The sequence below is a fragment of the Delphinapterus leucas genome, chromosome 20, assembly GCF_059928025.1.
Source record: "Delphinapterus leucas isolate spDelLeu-1000000601 "Yukka" chromosome 20, BTC_Dleu_Yukka2, whole genome shotgun sequence".
NCBI lineage: Eukaryota > Metazoa > Chordata > Mammalia > Artiodactyla > Monodontidae > Delphinapterus > Delphinapterus leucas.
In genome coordinates, this window is record NC_143148.1 from 14,747,900 (window position 1) to 14,771,326 (window position 23,427).

General features: G+C 37.4%; 1 protein-coding gene across 1 annotated transcript; it reads right to left on the bottom strand.

Moving 5' to 3' along the window:
- Positions 1 to 79: 79 nt before the first annotated feature.
- On the bottom strand, positions 80 to 21,370 carry ZNF570 (zinc finger protein 570). Its single transcript, XM_089902261.1, has 4 exons — positions 20,552 to 21,370; positions 16,488 to 16,614; positions 16,063 to 16,158; positions 80 to 3,786 (listed from the first exon to the last, which is right to left on the bottom strand). The coding sequence occupies exons 1-4, from the start codon at positions 20,654 to 20,656 to the stop codon at positions 2,432 to 2,434; spliced, it is 1,683 nt and encodes a 560-aa protein (XP_089758387.1). The 5' UTR covers positions 20,657 to 21,370; the 3' UTR covers positions 80 to 2,431.
- Between the last annotated feature and the right edge of the window lie 2,057 nt (positions 21,371 to 23,427).

Here is a 23,427-nt window from a genome sequence, read left to right on the forward strand (position 1 = left end):
ACTATGGATTGGATGAATGGTGAATATGGCATGCCTGAGGTATAGTGAAGGAATAACTGACAAAAGCAAACATTACTTAAATTTTTTTTAATTATGAAATAGTTTAAACATATAGAAAGATACAGAGAATAAAAACCCACAACCATCAATTTAGAACTGGCCAGTTATTTTTTAAAGAAATTAATGATTAAAAGATACCTCCCTTTGCATCCTTTCCTCAACCTCATTTTTCTCCCTCCCCAGAGGTCATCACAATTTGATGATTATTTCCATAAATGTTATTACACTATTTCCATATGGTATTTAGCCATGAAAAATATACATAGTGTTGATTTGCATGTTTTCAAACTTTATATAAATAAGTGGAACCATATCACACAAAATACCCTCTAGTTCGATTTCAACAGTTTCTGAGATGTATCCATATTGATAAAAGTATCTCTAGTTCATTAATTTCAATTCTAACTTATTTAAACCCTAATAATTGTTTTGCTTACCCTAAACTTTTCATTTTCACAAACAACACTGAAGTGGGTCTTCATGTACATCTCCCTGAACACATAAGGAGAGGCTCTGTAGAGGTTTAAGTGTGGAATTGCTGGGTCAAAGAGTATCCACATCTTCAACTTTACTAGATATTGATACATTATTCTTTTTAAAAAACTATTTTCAACTGCACTGTATGAATATTCCTATTCTCCACATCTTCCCAGTAATAGGTACTGTGATGCTTTTTTTAATGTGATGATTTTGAAATAGTTCATTTTATTTTTTTCCCTTACTGCCATGATATACATTGTCAATTATTTTACTACTCCCAAATCCATCCTTTCTCTACTGGTATAAACCAACTTTATCATATGCAAAATTTCTACAAATAGATTAGATTCGATAATTTTCTTGTTCTTTAGAATTCACACTTCATAGATGAATTTCAAAACAAAGCTGTGAAATTAAAGGGCAAAAAGGCCCATTGAGGAATTTTGCTTGGAACTGCAGTGAAGTTGTAAATTAGGAGTAACTGATAACTTTGTTATTTTAAGTCTCTTCAGCCTAGGCTATATAATACCCTTCAATTTATTTTATTGTTCTTCAGTTTTCTGGGCCTAGAAAATCTATTGTTTTAACTCCATGAGGACATGGTCTTTGTATTGATGTTATCTCCTCATGTCTAAATCAGTGTGTGGCAAACAGTAGTTACTCAAAATTCACTGAATGAAAGTATATATATGCATGTGTGTATATATATAAATGTAGTCAAACTACATTCAACTGTAGTTTTCTTCCCTCAGTCCTCTTTTGGTTTCAATTTTATAATCACTTGATAAAAATTTATATACTTTTTCTATGGTATGAAACAGTTTAAATGCTTTTGAAATCACCTAGATTCACCCATACAATTACCTGGGACTGATGTCTTTTTATGCTACAGTATAAATTTCTGTTTATTGGGTTTTTGGAGTTAATTGCAATACTCTCTGTTCTTTTCTTGATCTAAATATAAGTTCTGCATTTTTCTCAGTGAATCTTCATTTTCTTTAATTAGTTTATCCAATTGTTTCTTTAGAAACCTCCTAAAACTGGTTGTGTTATAGTTCTACTACTCTTGTCTATATCAATTACTCACCTAGAGTACAAACACTCCCACATATATTCTAAAGTTTTTAGGTTTCCCCAGTTCTGACCTGCTGCTTCCCATGATGTTCTGCTTTATCCACTAAGGAATCTTGTTTTAGCTGTAAGGATTAAATGAGTTAATATATGTTGAGTATGTAGAACAGTGCCTGGTGCAAAGTAGGCACTCAATGCATGTTAGCTATTATTATTAAATTGAATATCTGCTATATTTGATGCACTATGTTAAGTACTCTGCATGCAAATTTCTTACTTAATATGCACCAATCTACAATAGACACTTTCATTTAATACTCACATTTCTACAATACAGTATCCTTTATTACCCCTATTTTAAGAATTAAAGAAAACCCTGAGGTTTAGATAAGTCAAGCAAGTTACTCAAAATCACACAATGCTACAGTAGTGGTAGAGCTATGATTTTCCAGAATCTAAGCTCTTAGACCTGGGAGGTGCCTAGTGTCCAGAGAGACTGGAATAAAATAAGGCTGAAAGGTATCTAAGAACCAGATAATGAAGCTCCTCATAGACAGTTTTAAAGACTGTGGATGCTAGCTTAAGAACAACAGCAAGCCAAAAAAACTTTTAACTGGAGGCAGTGATGTGTGTATTCTTACACTTGAAAAAGATCAGTTTGGGTGCATGGTGGGAAATGAATTTAAGGGGACCAAATGTTGATACAGGAAAACCTGTTAGAAAGCTATAGAGTGATCCAGGTGAGATGAATCTTAGACAAGGATGACAACATTAGAGATGGAGAAAAGAGTATAAATTCCAGAAGTATTTTTGAGATAGTCTACAGGACTTGGTGATTGACTGGATTGGGTGGTGACAGTGACTCCCCAAAATGGATTCTCTGATGATGAGCAAGGTGTGCATGCTGTCTGAAGGTTTTCTTGCATTCCTTACATTCATAGGGTCTCTCTCCAGTATGGATTCTCTGATGTTGGGCAAGGGACCCACAGTAACTAAAAGCCTTTCCACAAACATTACATTCGTAAGGCTTCTCTCCAGTATGAACTCTCTGATGTTGAGTAAGGGATGAATCATTGCTAAAAGCCTTCCCACATTTAATACATTCATAGGGTTTCTCTCCAGTATGAACTCTCTGATGTTGAGCAAGGTAGGCAATCTGGCTGAATGCTTTCCTACATTGCTGACACTTATAAGGTTTTTCTCCAGTATGAATTCTCTGATGTTGAGCAAGGTGTGAATTCTGGCTGAAAGCCTTCCCACATTCCTTACATTCATAGGGTCTCTCTCCAGTATGTATTCTCTGATGTACAGTAAGGTATGCACGAAGGCTAAATGCTTTCCCACAGACATTACATTCATAAGGTTTCTCACCAGTATGAACTCTCTGGTGTTGGGCAATAGATGATCTATTGCTAAATGCTTTCCCACATTCAATACATTCATAGGGTTTCTCTCCAGTATGAACTCTCTGATGTTGAGCAAGGTAAGCAAACTGGCTGAAGGCTTTCCTACACACTTTGCATTCATAAGGTTTTTCTCCAGTATGAACTCTCAGATGTTGAACTAGGTGTGCATTCTGACTGAAGGCTTTCCTACATTCCTTACATTCATAGGGTTTCTCTCCAGTATGAATCCTCTGATGTTGAACAAGATTTGATCTCTGGCTGAAGGCTTTCCCACATTCTATACATTGATAGGGTTTCTCTCCAGTATGAATTCTTTGATGAAGAGTAAGGGATGAGCTCTGACTGAAGACTTTTCCACAGTCATTACATTTCAAAAGTTTCTTCTCTGTATAGATACTCTTGGGCTTAATAGCCATTAATTTTTTTTTAAAGCTTTTATGTGTGTTATGTTTATGTACTTTCTCCTCTTTGGGGATTATCTGTTGTGTATGAAGTAGTGTGCTGGGATGGAAACTTCCCCAAGTTTTGTTATATTCTTGTCCTCTTTCATCAACAGGGGCTTCTTCGTGAGTGATTGTCTTTTCCTTGAAACATGCCTTCTGATTCACTGGTTGCCTCTCAAAGTGGCCCTCACATTTCCATTCTTCTTTCAATCTGGAGTACTCAAGGCCACAGCTTGTAAGTGTTTCTATTACTTTCTGAGATGATCGCACTTGATAAATGTCCTGCTTTGGGGTTAACTCTTCAGTCTCACACAAAGATTCCCAGTCTGAAAAATAATAAGAAAAAAATGTCTACTCTATTATGTACCAGAAAGTACATTTATGAAAGTAGTTCTGAAGTGTGTAAGAACAGAAACTGAAAATAGGTCATAGAGAAACTTGAGGAGGAATGATTAGAATTATAAGAAAATCAATAAGGTAAATCTCAGGTCAAGAAGGACTTATGTAGGTGACTGGACTCAGTTATAATTTTATGCATGTATGAATAATACAGGAACTGAAATAATCTCCATTTTTACAGTTACTTCTTTCAAGAACATTCATTGAACCTTGTACCAGGTACAAGGTTCTATATGCTTTCATATTGGAGTAAATGAAGATCCTTACCTTCATGGATCTTATGTTCTTGGGGGAGACAGAAAATAAATGCTAAATAAGTAAATTTTATTGTATGTTAGAAGGTACTAAGTGCTATAGAAAAAGAAAAGCAGGGTAAGAGAGATCAGGAGTGTTGGTGAAGTCAAAGTAGGAATCACTAATAAGTTAACCTTAAAGCAGGACTTCCCTGGTGGCACAGTGGTTAAGAATCTGCCTGCCAATGCAGGGGACATGGGTTTGATCCCTGGTCCAGGAAAATCCCACATGCCGCAGAGCAACTAAGCCCATGCGTCACAACTACTGAGCCCACATGCCACAACTACTGAAGCCTGCACGCCTAGAGCCCGTGCTCCACAAGAGAAGCCACTGCAATGAGTAGCCCATGCACTGCAACAAAGAGTAGCCCCAACTTGCCACAACTAGAGAAAGCCCATATGCAGCAACGAAGACCCAACTCAGCCAAAAACAAACAAACAAACAAAAAATTAAAGCAAAGATTTGAAGGAAGTGAAAAAGTTAGTTACTTAGATATTTAAAGAAAGAACATCCTGGGCAGAAGAAACAGCCTAAAAGTAGAAGCATGTTTGGATTGTTTGAGGAATAGCAAGAAGGCCACTGTGGCTGGAGAGGACTGAGTAGTAGGAGATGAAGCCAGGGGGTAAAGGATAATCAGATTATTAAAGCTTTATAGGCCACCTAAGAAATTTGGTTTTACTCTGAGTGAGACAGAGAGCCACTGAAGTGGTATGAGTACAGAAGTGATATCTAGTTATGATTTAATGAAAATACTGGAAGGTGGAAAGCAAGGGGAGAAGGAAGGGGACCTACTATTGTAGCAATCAGTGTGAGAAATGATAATGATTCAGACCAGAGAGATATCAGTGGAGGTATACAGAGGTGGTCAGATTCTAGGTATATTTTATAGGAAAAGCCAGGAGCATATACCAACAGATTGGATATAGAATGTAATAGAAAGAGATGAGACAAGCATGTCTTCAAAGTTTATGGTCTGAACAATGGAAGGATGGAATAGCCATCAACATTGATGGGAAAGGCTATGGGTACAGCAAGCTTAGGTAGTGAGGTATAGAAGATCCACAGTTCAGATTTAAACATCATAAACTTAATATGTCTTTTAGACTTTGAAATGGAAATGTTGAGAAGGCAGATGGACACATGATACTAAGTTTAAGGTAGAGGTCTAGGATAAGGGATTGTTATCCAAAATATATAAATAGCTCATACAACTCAATATCAAAAAAACAAACAACTCGATTAAAAAATGTGCAGAAGAACTTCTTTTCCAAAGAAGACATACAGATGGCCAACATGCACATGAAAAGATGTTCAACATCACTAACCATTAGAGAAATGCAAATCAAAACCACAGTGAGATATCACCTCACACCTGTCAGAATGGCTATCATCAAAAAGACCACAAATAACAAATGTTGGTGAGGATGTGGAAAAAAGTGAACCCTCCTACACTGTTGGTGGGAATATAAATTGGTGCAGCCACTGTGGAAAACAGTACAGAGGTTCCTCAGAAAACTAAAAACAGAGCTACCATACGATCCAGCAATACCACTCCTGGTTATGTATCCGAAGAAAATGAAAACACTAATAAAAAAGATATATGCACCCCAATGTTCAGAGCAGCATTATTTACAATAGCCAAGATATGGAAGCAACCCAAGTATCCATCAACAGATGAATAAAAATGTGGTATATATATACTGATACAGCAGAATACTACTCAGTCATAAAAAATGAAATTTTGCCATTTGCAACAACATGGATGGACCTCGAGGATATTAGGCTTAGTGATAAGTCAGACAGAGAAAGACAAATACTGTATGTTATCACTTATACGAGGAATCTAAAAAATAAAACAAACAAATGAATATAACAAAACAGACTCACAGATACAGAGAACAAACTAGTAGTTACCAGTGAGGAGAGGGAAGCAGGGAGAGGAAAGATAGGGGTAGAGGATTTAGAGGTACAAACTACTATGTATAAAATAAATAAGCTACAAGGATATATTGTACAGCACAGGGAATAGAGCCAATATTTTACAATTATATAAATGGAATATAATCTATAAAATTTTTTAAAAAGCTTATGTATTTATTTATTTTTGGCTGTGTTGGGTCTTTGTTGTTTCATGCAGGCTTTCTCTAGTTGTGGTGAGTGGGGGCTACTCTTCATTGCAGCATGTGGGCTTCTCATTGCAGTGGCTTCTCTTGTTGCAGAACACGGGCTCTAGGCGCATGGGCTTCAGTAGTTGTGGCACACGGGCTCAGGAGTTGTGGCTCGTGGGCTCTAGAGTGCAGGCTCAGTAGTAGTGGTGCACAGGTTTAGTTGCTCTGTAGCATGTGGCATCTTCCCGGACCAGGGCTCAAACCCATGTTCCCTGCATTGGCAGGCGGATTCATAACCACTGCACCATGAGGGAAGCTCCTCTATAAAATTTTTTAATCACTATGCTGTACACCTGAAACTAATATAATATTGTAAATCAACTATAATTCAGAAAAAAAAGAAGTCTGGACTAGAGGTTTTTAAATTGGGAGTTGCCAGCATATAGGTGGTATTTAAAGAGACTAAATTACTAAGAGAATGAGTGTAGATAGCAGAGAAAGGAGCAAGGAGTGAACCCTGGAGCACTCCAACATTAAGATATTAAGGAAAAGAGAAGAAACCCAAAGAGATTAAGAAGGACAAATGTAAGCAAGAAAAAATCAGGGCTGAGAACATTAATACCACATGACATTAAAGGTTATAATAAAAATCAACTTGTTCAATGATTTATACTGAAGAAGTATAAAATACACTTTCACAGTAACATACACAGTTTGGAATATATTATTAAGAAATGTCACAAAGGGGATCCCCTGGCAGTCCAGTGGTTAAAGGCTCTACGCTTTAACTGCTGAGGGCACAGGTTCAATCCCTGGTCAGGGAACTAAGATCCCCCAAGCCGCGTGGTGTGCCCCACCCCCCGCAAAAAAAGACAGCTAGTAATAGTAACCATTAATAAGAATTATCTTTCTTTATATACAAAGTATACATTGGGGCTTGCAAAACACCACATATGAATAATTAGATAAATAAAAGAATACAATATAGAATAGAATATAAAAGCTATGGGGGAAATTACTGTACTATTTATACTTCTTTTTTTCAAATAAGAATATTATTTTGCAATTTTAGAATCAATTTTAAAAAGCAATAGAAGAAAGCATAAAGAAAATAATTAGTCTCAGAAGATATCTTTAACATTGACAACAACAACAACAAAGAGAGAAAAAACCCTAGAAATAAACTTTGTAAGAAAAGAACAAAAGCTTTACAATTCTAATGATGGACCACCCCAAAAAATTTGAATAAAGGGAGAAGATACACACTTTGCTTTTGTATATGAGGAACCAACAATGTAAAGCCACAAAGTCTGACTAAATTTACCTATTATGTCCGTTCAATTACAGTCAGAGCCTACTGTGATTTCTTAAAAGAACTGTGCAATAAAGAATTTGGCAGACCTTTGTCCCTATTTCTCAGGAGGTAACCTCTAAGCCATCTAAACTCCTGGAAGGAGTGTCTTTGTTATTCATGGTGAGCCCTTTGGACTACACCTGATGGTTAATACTAGTAAGGTGACTCATGATGAGCCCCTAGATAGTTTTTGCTAATGAGATAGATGACTCAGGCTGGAGGCTAACCATGCTGGAAAGACGAACCATATGATTAAAGGGTTGGAGCTTTGAGCCACCATGATATCAGTCTGCCTTTTGGGAAAGGAAGGAAGGCTGGAGATTGAGTCATGTTGGGTAATGATTCACTCAATCATGCCTACATAATGAAACAAAACCAAAAAACTCTGGACACTGAAGCTTGCAAGAGCTTCCCTGGTTGGTAATATTCTTTTGAATATTGAGATGCCTGGTGGGCCCTCAGGACAACAGAAACTTCACATTTGCAACTCTCCCAGCCCTCACCCTTGGTGTTTCTCCTTTTGGCTAGTTCTGATTTGTAGTCTTTGTTACAGTAAAGCTGTAATGATGATATATAGCTCTTGCTCTGAGTACTGTGAGTCATTCTAGTAAATTATTAAACCTGAGGGTGACTGTAGGCACTCCCAAACATGTAGCCAGGGGGTCACAAATGAGGGTGGCCCTGAGGATCCCCTAACTTGCAGCTGGTGTTTGAAATAAGCACAATCTTGTGGAATGCTGTCCTCTCAGATTTTGCAGTTTGGCAAACTCACTGCAAGAAAAAAAAAATTTTTTTTTTTTAAGGGATTTCCTGGCAGTCCAGTGGTTAGGACTCGGCACTTTCACTGCATTGGGCCCAGGTTCAATCCCTGGTTGGGGAACTAAGGTCCCACAAACTGTGTGACATGGCCAAAAAAACCAAAAACACCATGAAAAAAAAATTTTTTTTAAATACTAACATTCATCAAGAAAATAAACATGAATCCAGGATAAACTATATGTTAGCCATAAAACAAGTCTTAATAAATTTCAAAAGATTGAAATCAAATTAACTATGTTTTTTAATCGTAAGGGAATGAAACTAGAAATCAATAGCAAAATAAAAATTGGAAAATCCACACATGTGTGGAAATTAAACAACACACACTTAAACAACCAATGGGTCAAAGAAGAAATCACAGAAGAGTTTAAAAATATCTTACGACAAATGAAAATAAAAATAAGACATACCAAAATTTATGGGATGCATCAGAAGCAGTGCTAAGAGGGAAATTTATAGCTGTGAAGGTTTACATCACAAAAGAAGAAAGATCTCAAATCAACAATATTAACAAACTAGAAAAAGAGCAAACTAAGCCAAATCTAGAAGAAAGAAGAAGATAATAAAGATTTAAGCAGAGATAAACCAGATAGAGAATTTAAAAAGCAATAGAATCAACTAAACCAAGAGTTGTTTTTTCAATAAGATCGACAAAACTGATGAACCTTTAATAAGACTAAGAAAAAAGAGCAATTCAACTAAAGTCAGAAATGATTCTAGCCAGAGCAATCAGGCAAGAAAAACAAATAAAAAACATCCAAATTAGAAAGGAAGAAATAAAATTGTTTCTGTTTGTAGACAACATGATCTTACATGTAGAAATCCTAAACACTCCACAAAAGAAAAACAAACACCTGTTATAACTAACAAATTCAGCACAGTAGAAGAATACAAAGTCAACACACACAAATCAGTTGCATTTCTATACACTAACAATGAACAATCTGAAAAGAAAATTAAGAAAACAACTCCATTTACAATAGCATCAATAAAGAATAAAATATTTAGGAATTAATTAAGAATGTGAAAGACTTCTACAATGAAAATTACAAAACATTACTGAAAGAAATTAAAGATATAAATAAATGAAGAGGGGCTTCCCTGGTGGCGCAGTGGTTGAGAGTCCACCTGCCGATGCAAGGGATGTGGGTTCGTGGCCCGGTCTGGGAGGATCCCACGTGCCACGGAGTGGCTGGGCCTGTGGGCCATGGCTGCTGGGCCTGCACATCCAGAGCCTGTGCTCCGCAACGGAAGAGGCCACAGCAGTGAGAGGCCCATGTACCGAAAATAAAAAATAATTAAAAAAATAAAATAAATGAAGACATTCTGTGTTCATGGATTAGAAGTTAATTAGAATTTAATTAGAAGGGGTTAATATCCAGAAGTTAATTAGAAGTTAAGATGTCCAAACTATGCAAAACTATCTAGAGATTCAATGTAATACCTATCAAAATCCCAATGCTTTTTCCAGAAATAGAAAAATTGATCCAAAAATTCATATGTAATCTCAATGGACCCTGAATAGTCAAAAGAATCTTGAAAAGGAAGAAGAAAGTTGGAGGTCTCACACTTCCTGGTTTCAAAACTTATTACAAAGCTACAGTACTCAAAACAGTGTGGTGTGACATAAAGATAGATATATATACTGATGGAATAGAAAACAGAGAGCTCAGAAATAAACCCTCACATATATGGTCAAATGACTTTTCACAAGCATGCCAAGACCATTCCATGGAGAAAGGACAGGCTTTTCAATAAATGGCGCTGGAAAAATTAAATATCCACATGCAAAACAAAGAAGTTGTTACACCATATACAAAAATTAACCCCAAATGGATCAAAAACTTAAACCTAAAACTTAACACTAAAATAATCTTAGAAGGAAACATACGGAAAAATCTTCATGACATTATAATAGGCAATGATTTCTTGGTTATGATACCAAAAGCACAGGCAAGAAAAAAGCAGACAAATTGGAGTTCATGAAAATTAAAGACTTCTGTGCATCAAAGGACATAATCAACAGAGTGAAAAGGCAACCCACGGATGGAATGGGAGAAAATATTTACAAATCATGTATCTGAAAAGGGGTTAATATCCAGAGTACATAAAGAACTCCTAAAACTCAACAAGAACACAATTAGATTATCAGACTGGACAAAAAAATGTTTAGCTATATACTGTTCACAAAAAGAACACATAGAAAGTAAGAGAGTAAAGGGGTGGGAAAAACTAAACTAAGGAAATATTAACAAAAGAAGGCTAATATAGTTATATTAATATTAAGCTAAATAGTTAAGGGAAGAATCATCACTAGATTTAAAGAGTAACAATAATATAAGAATTCACCAGAAAGATAATCCCCCAAACGTATCACCTTATAAAATACTTTCAAAATACTGCTCAAAGAGATTTTTTTTTAAATCCATAGACACAGAAGAGTTGACCAGCACAATTAATGAGCTCAATCCAATGAACATATATAAAATGCTGTACTCCACAAGCAGCACACAGACATTCTCCAGAACACACAGTATATTTACCAAAATTAACCCCTAAGATGTAAAAGAGGTTTCAAAGTATTTCAAAGAATGCATGTTAACTAGACCGTATCCTCCAATCACAATGTAGTTAAACCAAACAAAAACCTTCAATTTGCAACTTAAAGCTTCCAAATAATTCATAGTCAAGAAAAAAAATCAATGGAAATTAGAAAATGTTAAGATATACAATGATAACAAAAATGCTACATATCAAAATATGTGAACTATATTCCTAATATAGTCTTAAATGCTTATAATAGAAAAGAGAAAGCCTCAAAAACACTGAATTATCTAAGTTTAAAAGCCAGCAAAAAAGAGAAAGAGAGAAAATAGCATAAAAAATATAGAAGGAATAAAATAGTAGAGGAGAAATACATGAAAAAAATTTAAAGATAAATTAGAGAGGATCAGTGAAGTAAAAAATGTCTGAAAACATTAATAAGTTGAAAGATTTGTTTCTCCCTTTTTAGAAGGAAAAAGAGGTCATATTTACATATACTACCAACTTCAGATAAGAGAAAATAATGAATAATTTTATCTAATAAATTTGAAAACTTACGAGAATTATAAATTTTTAGAAAAAAACCATAACTCCATGACTATAAGAAGAATAAAAAACACAAAATCTTATAACAGAAATTGAATTATTAGTTTAAATTCTTTTCACACACAAAAAATCCCAGGCCAAGATGAACAAAGTTCTACCAAACATTCAAAAGACAAATTTGTAAAATTTTACCCAAATTCTTCTCAGGAAGAAAAAGAGGAATACTCACCAACAGATTTTATGAAACTAGGACAATCCTGATTCCAAAATCTGACAAGAAGAGTACATGAAGGGAAAAACTGAAGGCCAACCTCACTGACAAACATAGATGCAAAATAACTAAACAAAATATTGGCAAATAGCAGCTAGCTATGAATGGAAAAGATGAAGATGGGTTTGTCTCAGGAATACAAGATTGGTTCAACATTAAATATGTAATTCACTACATAAACAGATGAAAAAGTAAAAATCATCTAATCATCTACAGTTACAGAAAAACATTAAAACTCAAAAGCTTTACACAAACAAAACTCTAGCAAACAGTAATGAAAGGATATCTACCAGAAACATTTAAACATCAGAATTATTAATTACAAAATATTAAAGCACTTTCATTGAGACCAGAAGTTGATAAAAATGCCTGCTATCACTACTTTGGTTCATACCATATTGGTGATCTAAGACAGGGCAACAGAAAAAAGAAATTAAGGGTATAAGAAATTAAAGGAACTGCCATTATTCACAGACATGCCTGCCCACAGAAAAATCCAAGGAAATCTAAAAATTACTAGTATTAATGGGAGAGCTTGGCAACGTTGCTGGATATAAGGTCAAAGTACAAAAGTTAACTTTATTTCTATGTATGAGCAACAAATTGAAAACACAGACAACATTTAACACAGGAACAAAACTAAAATGCCTAGGAATTAATCTAATAGAAGATGTGCATGGCCTTTATGGAGAAAATTATAAAACACATTTGAAGGAAATTTAAAGACCTAAGTAAATGGAGAGATAAACTATGTTCACAAATAAAAACAAATTCCAAAATTGATATATAGAATAAAATTTGGACCAAAAGCCAATAGCTTTTTGTTGTTTTCTAGTGGAAATTGACCTAAATTTAGTTAGGTGGCCAAAGGGCAAACAAGAAATTCTGAAGAACATAAACAAGGTATAGGGACTTACCCTAACAGATATTGAAGTATTACATTAAAATATTTAAGATAGTGTGGTACTGGCGTAAGAAAACAGAGATCAATGGAATGGAACAGAGCTCAAAATCAGACCCATATATATACTATAACCTGATATATTAAGAGGTAACATTCAGAACAATAAGCAAAGAGAGCTCATTTCTTCAGTAAATGTCTGAGACATTTGATTTTAGAAATTAAATACTTCAATCTCAAAAAACAATTTCAATTGGATTATGGCCCTAAATGTAAAAGGAAAATCTTTAGAAGACAATTTGAGAACACCCATATGACTTCAGAATATAGAAAGGTTTCTTAAAACAAAATATCAAAATCAAAAACATAAGCTACACAAATCAAAACCACGAGATATCATCTCATACATTTCACAATGGCTATCATTAAAAAGACCACAAATACCAATGTGAAGAAAGGGGAACCCTCTTGCACTGTTGGTGGGAATATAAATTGGTACAGCCACTATGGAAAACAGTACAGAGGTTCCTCAGAAAACTAAAAATAGAACTACCATATGATCCAGCAATTCCACTCCTGGGTACATATCCGAAGAAAACAAAAACACTAATTCAAAAAGATACATGCACCCCAATGTCCATAGCAGCATTATTTACAACAGCCAAGATACGGAAGCAATCTAAGTGTCCATTAACAGACGAATGGATAAAGATGTGACATATATACCTATATATATATGTATGTATGTGAATATATATAATGGAATACTACTCAGTCATAAAAAAAGAATGAAATTTTGCCATTTGCGGGTATTAGGCTTAGTGATAAGTCATACAGAGAAAGACAAATACTGTATATTATCACTTATATGTGGAATCTAAAAAATAAAACAAACAAATGAACATAACAAAACAGAAACAGACTCACAGATACAGAGAATGAGCTAGTGGTTACCAGTACAAAGAAGGTATGGGGGAGGGGCAGGATAGTGGTAGGGGGTTAAGAGGTACAAACTACTATGTATAAAATAAATAAGTGGGAATTCCCTGGTGGCCCAGTGGCTAAGACTTGGTGCTTTCACTGCAGTGGGCCTGGGTTCGATCCCTGGTCAGGGAACTAAGATCCCACAAGACACATGGCACAGCAAAAAATAAATAAGCAACAAGGATATATTGTATAGCACAGGGAATATAGCCAATATTTTATAACTTTAAATAGAGTATAGTCTATAAAAATATCAAATCACTATGTTGTACACCTGAAACTAATATGATATTGTGAATCAACTATACTTCATAAAAAATATATATATTCCCCAAACTGAACAGAAGACTTGAGCAGGCACTTCACAGAAGAGGAAATCAAAATGGCCATTTATATATATAAAAAGATGCCAAAGTTTTTTAGTAGTCAAGGAAATTCAGGTGACAAGTATAAGGAGATAATATTTCATACCCGTCAAAATTGCAAAAAATTTGTCAATTCTGAATGTGGAGCAATGAGTACTCTTACACACAGCTGTTAGCTGTTAGAAATGTAAATTAGTACAAGTAATCTGGAAAGTAAAATAGCATTATGCAGTAAATTCCTGGCTATATTCTCTACATGAACTCCAGCATATGTACACCATCAGTCATGTATAATAAGGTTCATAGCAGTAACATTTATAATAACATAAAACTGAAACAACTCAAATGCCCTTCAATGCATAAATTGTGATTTTTCACAGTGGAATACATTATATTTCAACAGGAAAAAAAAATTCAATAAAAAATAGTCACTAAAATCAATATGGATGAATCTCAGGAATAAAATTTTGAGTTGAAAAAAGTCAGAATTATCTGTATACTATATTTCCAATATATTTCCATATATAAAAAATTGAAAACATGCAAATATAAGTATTTTGTTTAGGGCTATATGGCACCAACAATAAAGAAAAGTCAAGAAATGATAAGCAAAATTGTAGGATAATGGTTACCCTAGTGAGTGGTAGAGAGGGTCCAAGAGTAGGGAGTGATATATCACTAGGCAGGGGCCCTTGAGGGCCTAAAATGGCACTGACAACCTTCTATATCCTAAGTTAAGAAGCAGGTACATTTTTTGTTATATTATTACCTAAGTACATATTTAGTCTAATATATTTATGTGTGTGTGATTTATTTAATAATAATAATTAATAAATAAAATTTAGCCATGTATTCTTTGATACTACAGTTCCATATCAAAATTTTTCCTTAGAAAACTGAACATGAACATAAAAGACTGGGGAGAGGTAGTGGAAGGGGTGGGGATGGGTTGGAGAGTAGTGTTGACAGAGATGTTTACAATGACCCTAATTTTCTTCTGAACTTTAAGTCCTTCATTTCACCTTAATGCTTCCTATGCCTATCTGAAAATCCTTCCTACACCACAAAGCTAACCTCTTAATCTCTTCTCCCTCAAATGTTTTCTAGCTTTTGACCTTTTTTTTTTTTTGGCCACACCACACCACATGCAGGATCTTAGTTCCCTGACCAGGGATCAAACCCATACCCCCTGCAGTGGAAGCGAGGAGTCTTAACCACTGGACCATCAGGGAAGTCCCTGACCTGTGTTTTTGTTAAAGACCATCTTCCCAACTAAGCAGACTCCTCTCTCACCTCTCTCTGAGCTTCCTTCATGTCAGCTTTCTTTTCATGTGTGCCATTGTCAGCCATATTTTATCACTGCTACAAGCCTATCAACTATTTGATTATTTACATAAATGTATAATACCCTAGCATCTTGCAAGTACTCTGTTTAAAGTACAAATTCAATAAATGTTGATTAAAGGAATGAATGAACTGACCATTAAGAGAAAAATGAGGCATTTAGAGATAAACTACTACTATTATAATACTAGCAGCTAACAGCTTTTGAGCTCATAATATGAGATAGGAACTGTTGAGAGCACCTTAAAAATATTATCCCATTTTATAGATGACAAAACAAAGGCACAGAGAGGTTAAGTAACTTGCCCAAAGTTCCACTGCATGTAAGTGTCAGGATTTGAACTTGTTACTTCAGTTACAGCTGTTTGTAGTTCATCAAAAGTTCAAAAGTTCATCAGATTAGGAAAAGATTTTTTAAAGACTGGAAGAGGTTTATGAGACTGGGAAGGAAGGGGACTCAGAATAGATAAGAGGGGGCAAAATGTGAAAGGAGAGACAGTTTAGAATATCAACTTTGGGAGAACACACTAAAAGGACTCAAGCTTCTACTAAGACCTAGGACATTTGAGAGGAACATGCCAGCAACAAAGAAGAGTGAAGAGGTGTGATACCTTTGAGTCAAGCTGGGCTGTCACCTGCAAAGGTTTTTGCCTGCCTATTCCTCTTCACTCACCTGAGCACAAGTCTTTTGTCAGCTCTCTCTTTACCATCCAGGGCTCCTTCCCTTGTTCCAACAATAATATCACACTTGGTTTAGAAAAGCAAAGTCCTGCATATAAGAAACAGAATTTGGTCATGCTGTAGATATCCCAGAACTCACATCCAATTCTTTGATCATCAGGGAAGAGGGAGCTTGCAGTAAGCCAGAGAAAACTGTGATAAGGACATGTATTCAAAGGACAGGGAAGTTGAAGCTTCCAACACAGATTAATAATAGACCTGTTCACTGCCAACTCCACAAATATTAACCCGTTACTTTGGCACAGGCAGCAGACTTTCAGCCAAGCACTACAGATGCTATCCAAAAATTCACAACAATGGTGGTAGCAAAGTGCCCCTTATGAGTATAAGCTCAATTTTACAAGAAGATATTATTACCCAGTGATACCAAGATCCTGTAGTTCTCCAACATCACATTACTGTACAGATGCCTCTGAGAAGAATTCAGACAATCCCACTCCTCTTGGGAGAAGTCTACAGCCACATCTCTGAAGGTCACCAACTCCTGAAATGAAATAAATAAATGAAGTGAAACAACCTCATCTCTTCCCATACTCACCTCATTCATTCTGCCCCAGGCACACAGGGCTCTCCCATATATTACATTCTCAAATATGTCAAGAATGTTCCCCCTCAGGGCTTTTGTACTTCTCAGATCATTCTGTATATAACAAAAGCAATGCTCTTACCCAAGTTGCCTATTCCCCTAACCCTCCTTATTTTTCTACATGGTACTTATTTTGTTATTTATTGTCTGCTCCCCACCTCCATTAAAATGTAAAGTCCATGAGGGCAGAGTATATTTTTGTTTTGGTCACTGCTATATACCAGTTATAGAACAGTATCTGGCACACATGAGGCATTCAAATACTTGCTGAATAAACTGAATTAATGAATGAATGCTTTGCAAAGTTCAAGAAGCTATAAGAGGATCAAAAATGAGACCATAAAGTGCTTGCTGTATCTCTGAAAACTGTTCTAGATCAAGCAAAACAAATGATCAATGCCATTAAAATTCAAATACTTTTATAGAGAGTACTTAAAATTTTGTGTAAAGAAATGAGTGTTCCACTCATAATACTGTTTTTTTTTTTTTGCGGCACGCGGGCCTCTCACTATTGTGGCCTCTCCCGTGGCGGAGCACAGGCTCCGGACGCGCAGGCTAAGTGGCCATGGCTCACGGGCCCAGCCGCTCCGCGGCATGTAGGATCTTCCCTGACCGGGGCACGAACCCGCGTCCCCTGCATCGGCAGGCGGACTCGCAACAACTGCGCCACCAGGGAAGCCCCATAATACTGTTTTTGCTTATAGGGGCTGAGTAAAGTTCTTAAAAACTTGGAGCTATGTTATGATTCAGCTGGATTCCAGGTTTCTATAATGTGACCACCTGATGAAAACTAACATACATTATGTGTGTGTGGGGATGGATACACACACACACACATACACACTCGTAAACTGTTTTCTTTTCTTACAAAATTAGAAGAGGTAAATCTGTCAAAGCAAGATTTTTAATTGGGCATTTGATACAATTTTGTCATAGTTTAAAAAACTGTCTACAAAATAAAAATTCTTAAAGTGTTTTTTCAACACACAGTAACTTTTCTTCTTATTTAATTATATGAAGTAGTTTGTGAATTTCTCTCTCTCTGCCCTAGCAATAACATCCTTCATATACTGCAGAAACGCTCCTGTTAAGAGTTTGTTTCATGTGGTATACATGCTTCCAAAAATGTTTCCCTTAGCTTACATAAATATGTATAATAAATGTATAAATTTTTTATATACAACATACACATTTTTTCACTGAGTCTTTAATTTATACAGTCAATGAAAATAATTACAATGTCAACATAAGGAGCTTAAACTCTAACCTTAAAATATTTGACCTCTAACAAAGAACCTCTTAAAATATTTGAACTCTAACCAAATACTTGGTTTCAAAATCCATTCATAATTATAATCAAACCAGTCTAAAGAAAGTCAACAGTTCCCTTAACGTTTTTGCCTTACAGAAACATGATTCCCAATGGAGAAGACAACTTTCCCTGAAGCCCTGTCATGTGGTGACTGTCTTATTTCTCACATCCCTTGTACACAGCACATGGAGGTGAGGTAGGTGACCTCTTTGCTCCTTACACTTGTTTCCATACCATTGCCCCACCCTCTTTCCTAATATATACCTAGTTTTCAACCTCATGAAATCAGGCTATGTCACTATCACTTCTTGTTTCCATTATCTACCAATTCCTCGTAGATGCAAATTCTCTGTCATTACTTGAACACTTCAGCATCTAACTCACTGTTACTCTCTCCAATGGTACTCCCATTAAACATATGGGAGTACCCATATGTTTCAATATCCATATAAATAACCCTCCCAACAGCCTGGCCTCTCAGTTCTCTGACCCCATCTTCTCCAATAAGCCTGTCTTCCACACTTCTACAGTCGCTCACTTCACGATCATGCCCTAGACCTTGTCGTTACCAATAAGTACAAAACCCTCCATAATCTCAACTCTCCCACTCTCACTTCCACCTCCTATATTCCAGTTTTTTCCCTCTGGTACCCCAATTAGGATAATTCTTCCACCACACTAGAACCTACAAATCATTGATCTCACCACGTTTTCACTGTTCTTCACTCCCACATACCCTCACTTCCTAGAACAACCATTTGTTATAATCACCCCCACGCATATACCCTCAACTGCCCGGCTCCCTCTCACTTAACTATACTCACCTGGTTAAACCACAGCCATCACTCAGCATACTCTGTTTCTGGAAGCTGCACAGCTGAACTTTGCTAGAGAAATCATGCTAATTGGCCTCACTTTAAATTCATGATCACTAACTTCCAGGGGGCCAAAATGATACATTTCTACCTACATACATGATACATTTCTCTAGTCCATTCATTTCCCCCACCCTCCTAAATGACCATTTGATACTTTCTTCTCTCTCCTCAATCTTCAATACCTCCCCCCCATCCTTTCTCTCAGCTAAGGATCTTGCTTTGTCTCACTGAAAAAACAAAAGCCATTTTAAGAGAATTTCCACAAATTCCCACAACATCTACTTGCATCTGGCCCATAAACTCTAACTTGATCCTATTACTATAAATGAACAGCCCACTTTCCTAGCAAAGGCCAAACCCCTTCACTTGTATCCTAGACCTCAGCTGCTCTCAGCTTCGCAAGCAGTGTTCCAGCAATTCCCTCCTCTCTCCTCTTCATCTTCAATTTCCCTTTCTATTGAATCTTTAACATCAGCCCACAGACATATACCCATCTTTAGAAAACCTTGTTGACTACAGTTTCTCCTTCAGTTACCACTCATTTCTCTTCTTCCCTTACAGCTAAACTGTTTTAAAGAGTTGTCTATACTTTCCATTGTTTCTCTCCCTGAAATGAAGAGGAATGACATAATATGACATACGTAACAGGATCACTTTGGCTGCTCTGTTGGGGAAAGAGTAAAGACAGGGTGGAAGTAGAGGGACAAGTTAGAAGAGCATAGCAATAATCCAGGTGAGAGATATTGGTTTATACCAGAATGGAAACTGGTGGTAGTAATAAGTGGTCAGATTTTGGATATATTTTGAAGGCAGGACAAACAAAATTTCCTAATGGAAGACTTTTAGCTTGAACATCTTAGATGGGGAAGTATGTAAGAGTTTTCTAATTGATTTTCCTGTTTCTATCCTTGTCCCATTCAGTTTATTTTCAATAGCAGCCAGAGTGATCCTATTAAATGGGAATCAGATCATGCCACTCCTATGCTCCCAAACTTCCAATGGCTCATTTCACTCAGTTTGAGACATCTAAATTTGAGGTATCCATTCCACAACGAAATGAAGATGCTGAGTAGGCAGTTGGATATATGAGTCTGGATTTCTGGGCTGTATACAATTTGGTAGTTGTTGGCATATAGATGGTATTTAAAGCCGTGAAACAGTGAGATCAACAAAGGAGTGTAGACAGAGCAGAAAAGAAGACTAGGATTAAGCCCTATTAGTTAATAGGTGCTTAGCAAAAATTTGTTGAATGAATGAACATTTGGACAGAGACCAGAATGAAGAAGTTGGTCTGTATCTGGCGGAACAGCATTCTAGGCAGAGGGAACAGTAAGTGCAAGGCCATGAGTTAAGAATGTACTCAGATCACTACAAGGAAGCTAGTGTGGCTGGAACCAAGTGAGTGAAATACAGAGTGGGAAAAATTAGATGAGGTCAGAGGGTTAGCCAGGAACGAGTTTATGTAGGGCCTTGCAAGCCAAGGCAAGGGCTTCAACATTTATCCAGAATCAGGTGGGAATCCATTGGAGGGTTTTAAGAAGTGACATGATTGGTCACCCAGAAAAGTTTCAGCAGAAGGAAAATTAATGTCTGCTTGTTTTGAAAAGCAGGAAAATATTTCAGGAAAGAGAAAACACCAGCTCACCTGGTACATGGCTTTAAGAAGTCCAACAGCCATTCTTTCCTCCCCTTGACTCTTCTCTTGGGAAATGGCAGTGTCCTTAGATGAGTGAGATGGGTAAGAGAACATGAGAAACTAGGCTTTCCTTGCAGCATCCAGAATCACTAGCTTAGAATTTTTCTGCTTCTCTTTCCTCTGTTGCACCCTTCCCTCCAATAGAGAGAAGGCAGAATGGAGACCTAGGAATCTTCTTGCATGCAATTTAACCTGTGCCTAAATCACTTCCTAATTTATTATTTTAACAAGAGATTTTCTAGATTTTACAAATAAAAACTCCAAGTAATGTAATCATTTGCATAAAGACACACAGCTAATAAATAACAGCACCGAGATCAGATAAAGGTCTTCCTGATTCCACTTTCCTTCTCCTCTCCAGTAGGTCAGTGGTTCTGAAACTTGGTGGCACACTGGCATCACCTGGTTAGCTTTAATAGATACTGGTGGCACAGAGTCTCACTCAGCGCCCCCCCCCCGCAAAAAAAAACACAAAACACAACATACACACAGTCACAGATTCTTAAAAACTACAGCGCCAACCACCATCTTACACAGATCACAGCGGCCACGGGTACGGGCAGTTTCACACCGTCACCCTCTCCCATAGCCCCCAGCCTCAAATACTAGGGTATCACAACCGGTGATCTCACACTCCAGTCACAAAGAAGCCGAGGATACAGGAACAACGGGAGACAGAGAGTATCCTCCTGCCCCCACTCACAGTCTCGCCCTCTGTGGCACCAACCATCGACTCACTCGCACCCAGTCACACAGATACGATGTGTACAGGCACATCGGGTGGCAGGCTCACGCACCGTAAGGTCTCAACCCCGTCTCACACGAAGAGTCACACAGAAGGCCCGGGGACCGACGTCAGGGTGACCCACAGGCCGCTCCTCAACCCACTTCCTACCTGCAGAACTGAAGTGCCGGAAGACCAGGTTCAAGCCCGGAAAACTCGGGTAACCTCCTCTCGGGCCCACCTCCTGCCCTGACTCTGAGGGAACCCAGCCTCCGCGGGCCCGGAAAGAAGCGACCGGCCCTCCGGAGGACACAAAGGCGCAGCGGGCCCAGTGCTCGCGGGGGCCACTGGGAAATGTAGTCCTGACCAGAAAAAGGCTCGGCACCCGGGGGTTCAACTGCCACAGCTCAGCTCCTCCGGGGGTTCGTAACACCGACCCCTGTGCCCCGGCTCTTGCCACGCTGACCTCTCCCTGGCCTTGCAGAAGGAGCCTGGAAGTCCCGATGATTCCTCTCAGCTCCGAGCCTGGGTCTGCCACAGAGACTGGCCGAGCGTCACACTAGACGGTCTGGGATTGAAGTGCGCAGGCACAGGGTTTCGGTTCACTTCCCTAAGCAACGCAGCAGAGAATTACAAGCCTTGGGCTAGTCGCAGGGGGCCGGGTGGTGTGTGGGCGCGCGCTAGTGCGCTTGCGTCTACACAAAGTGCGTGAAGAGTGAGTCCCTCTCTTTGAGCTGGGGACCTGAAAAAAGTGTGTGGTGTGTGGTGGGCAGTTGGGAGTGGAGTGCGCAGGTGCATTATGCTTCCACCCAGTCCCGCCTTCCCTAGGGCGTTCTTTCTCAGGGAATGGTTTACCTTGAAGGCAGGAGGGGAGGGGTCAGGGTAGAGAGTGTCATCCTGTGCATATGGTTCCTGTGTTTGTGATTTAGTGACGGTGGATGTGACTGTGTCCCCTCTTCCTAAAATGGCTCCTATGTCGGGTATCTTCAAAGTTCCCTACGTTCGGATACAAATGTCACATTTCAAAGAGGGCTTCCCTGATTACACTTCTCCCCCGACACTTCACGGCTCCTTAACCTGACTCTATACCCCCTTAGAACAACAGTGATTATATTTTAAGTTTTTATTTAAGTTTCTGTCACCTGACTGATTTTGTGAGTTAGTGCACCACCCTGTGATTCTGTCATTTTGTGTTTCTGTGAGAGTAACCGTGCAAAACTCTGTGTGTTGGAGTGAGCATGGTGCATTTCTGTGACCATGTGTGTGATTGTGTGTGACATTTGTGATGTTAAGTGTGAGAATGTGCTATGATAGAAAGTGACTGACTGGTGGAGAATGGAGTAGGACTGTGGTATGATAGTGTGTACGGCAGACCGTGAGGATTATACTAATGGATGTAGGTTTGTGTGAAGAATTCTGCCCTGTGGTATCTGATTAGAAAGCACCTACTGTGTGCCAGATGCTATGTGAGGTGCTGGGATAGACACAGAGAAAATAAGCTTTAAAAAATGATGAATAAAATATTAGTGAGTGGAAGGGGAAATTCAAGAGACCTATTATATGTGTATTTGGATAACAAATAGATATCTGGATCTACACAAAGGAGTGAAGAGCACCAGAGGTGGTAACTACAGGGTTAACACATAATACTATTTTCTTATTATTTAATTATTGACAAAATACAAATTACTGTTTAAGCAAGAATAAAAACAATGTAGTTAAGGGTATCTATATTATTAATATATATGTTAACAAATATAGAAGCAAATTGTATGACAACAATAGCACAAATGCCAGGAGAAGAGAAATGCATGGAAATAAACTAATATAAAGGTTCCAATATTCTATGGGAAGTAATATAATATCACTTGAATGGACACTGTGTTAAGTGAAAGATGTACATGCTAAGCCCTAAAGCAACCACTTAACTAACAAAACAAAGAGTTATTGCTAATTATCCAACAAGGGAGATAAAATGGAGTCATAAAAATTACTCAGTTAATCCAAAAGAAGTCAGAAAGAGGAGAAGGGAACAAATTACAGGTGGGAAACAAATAGAAAGATAGAAGGTTTATATCAATAATCAGATTAAATATAAATG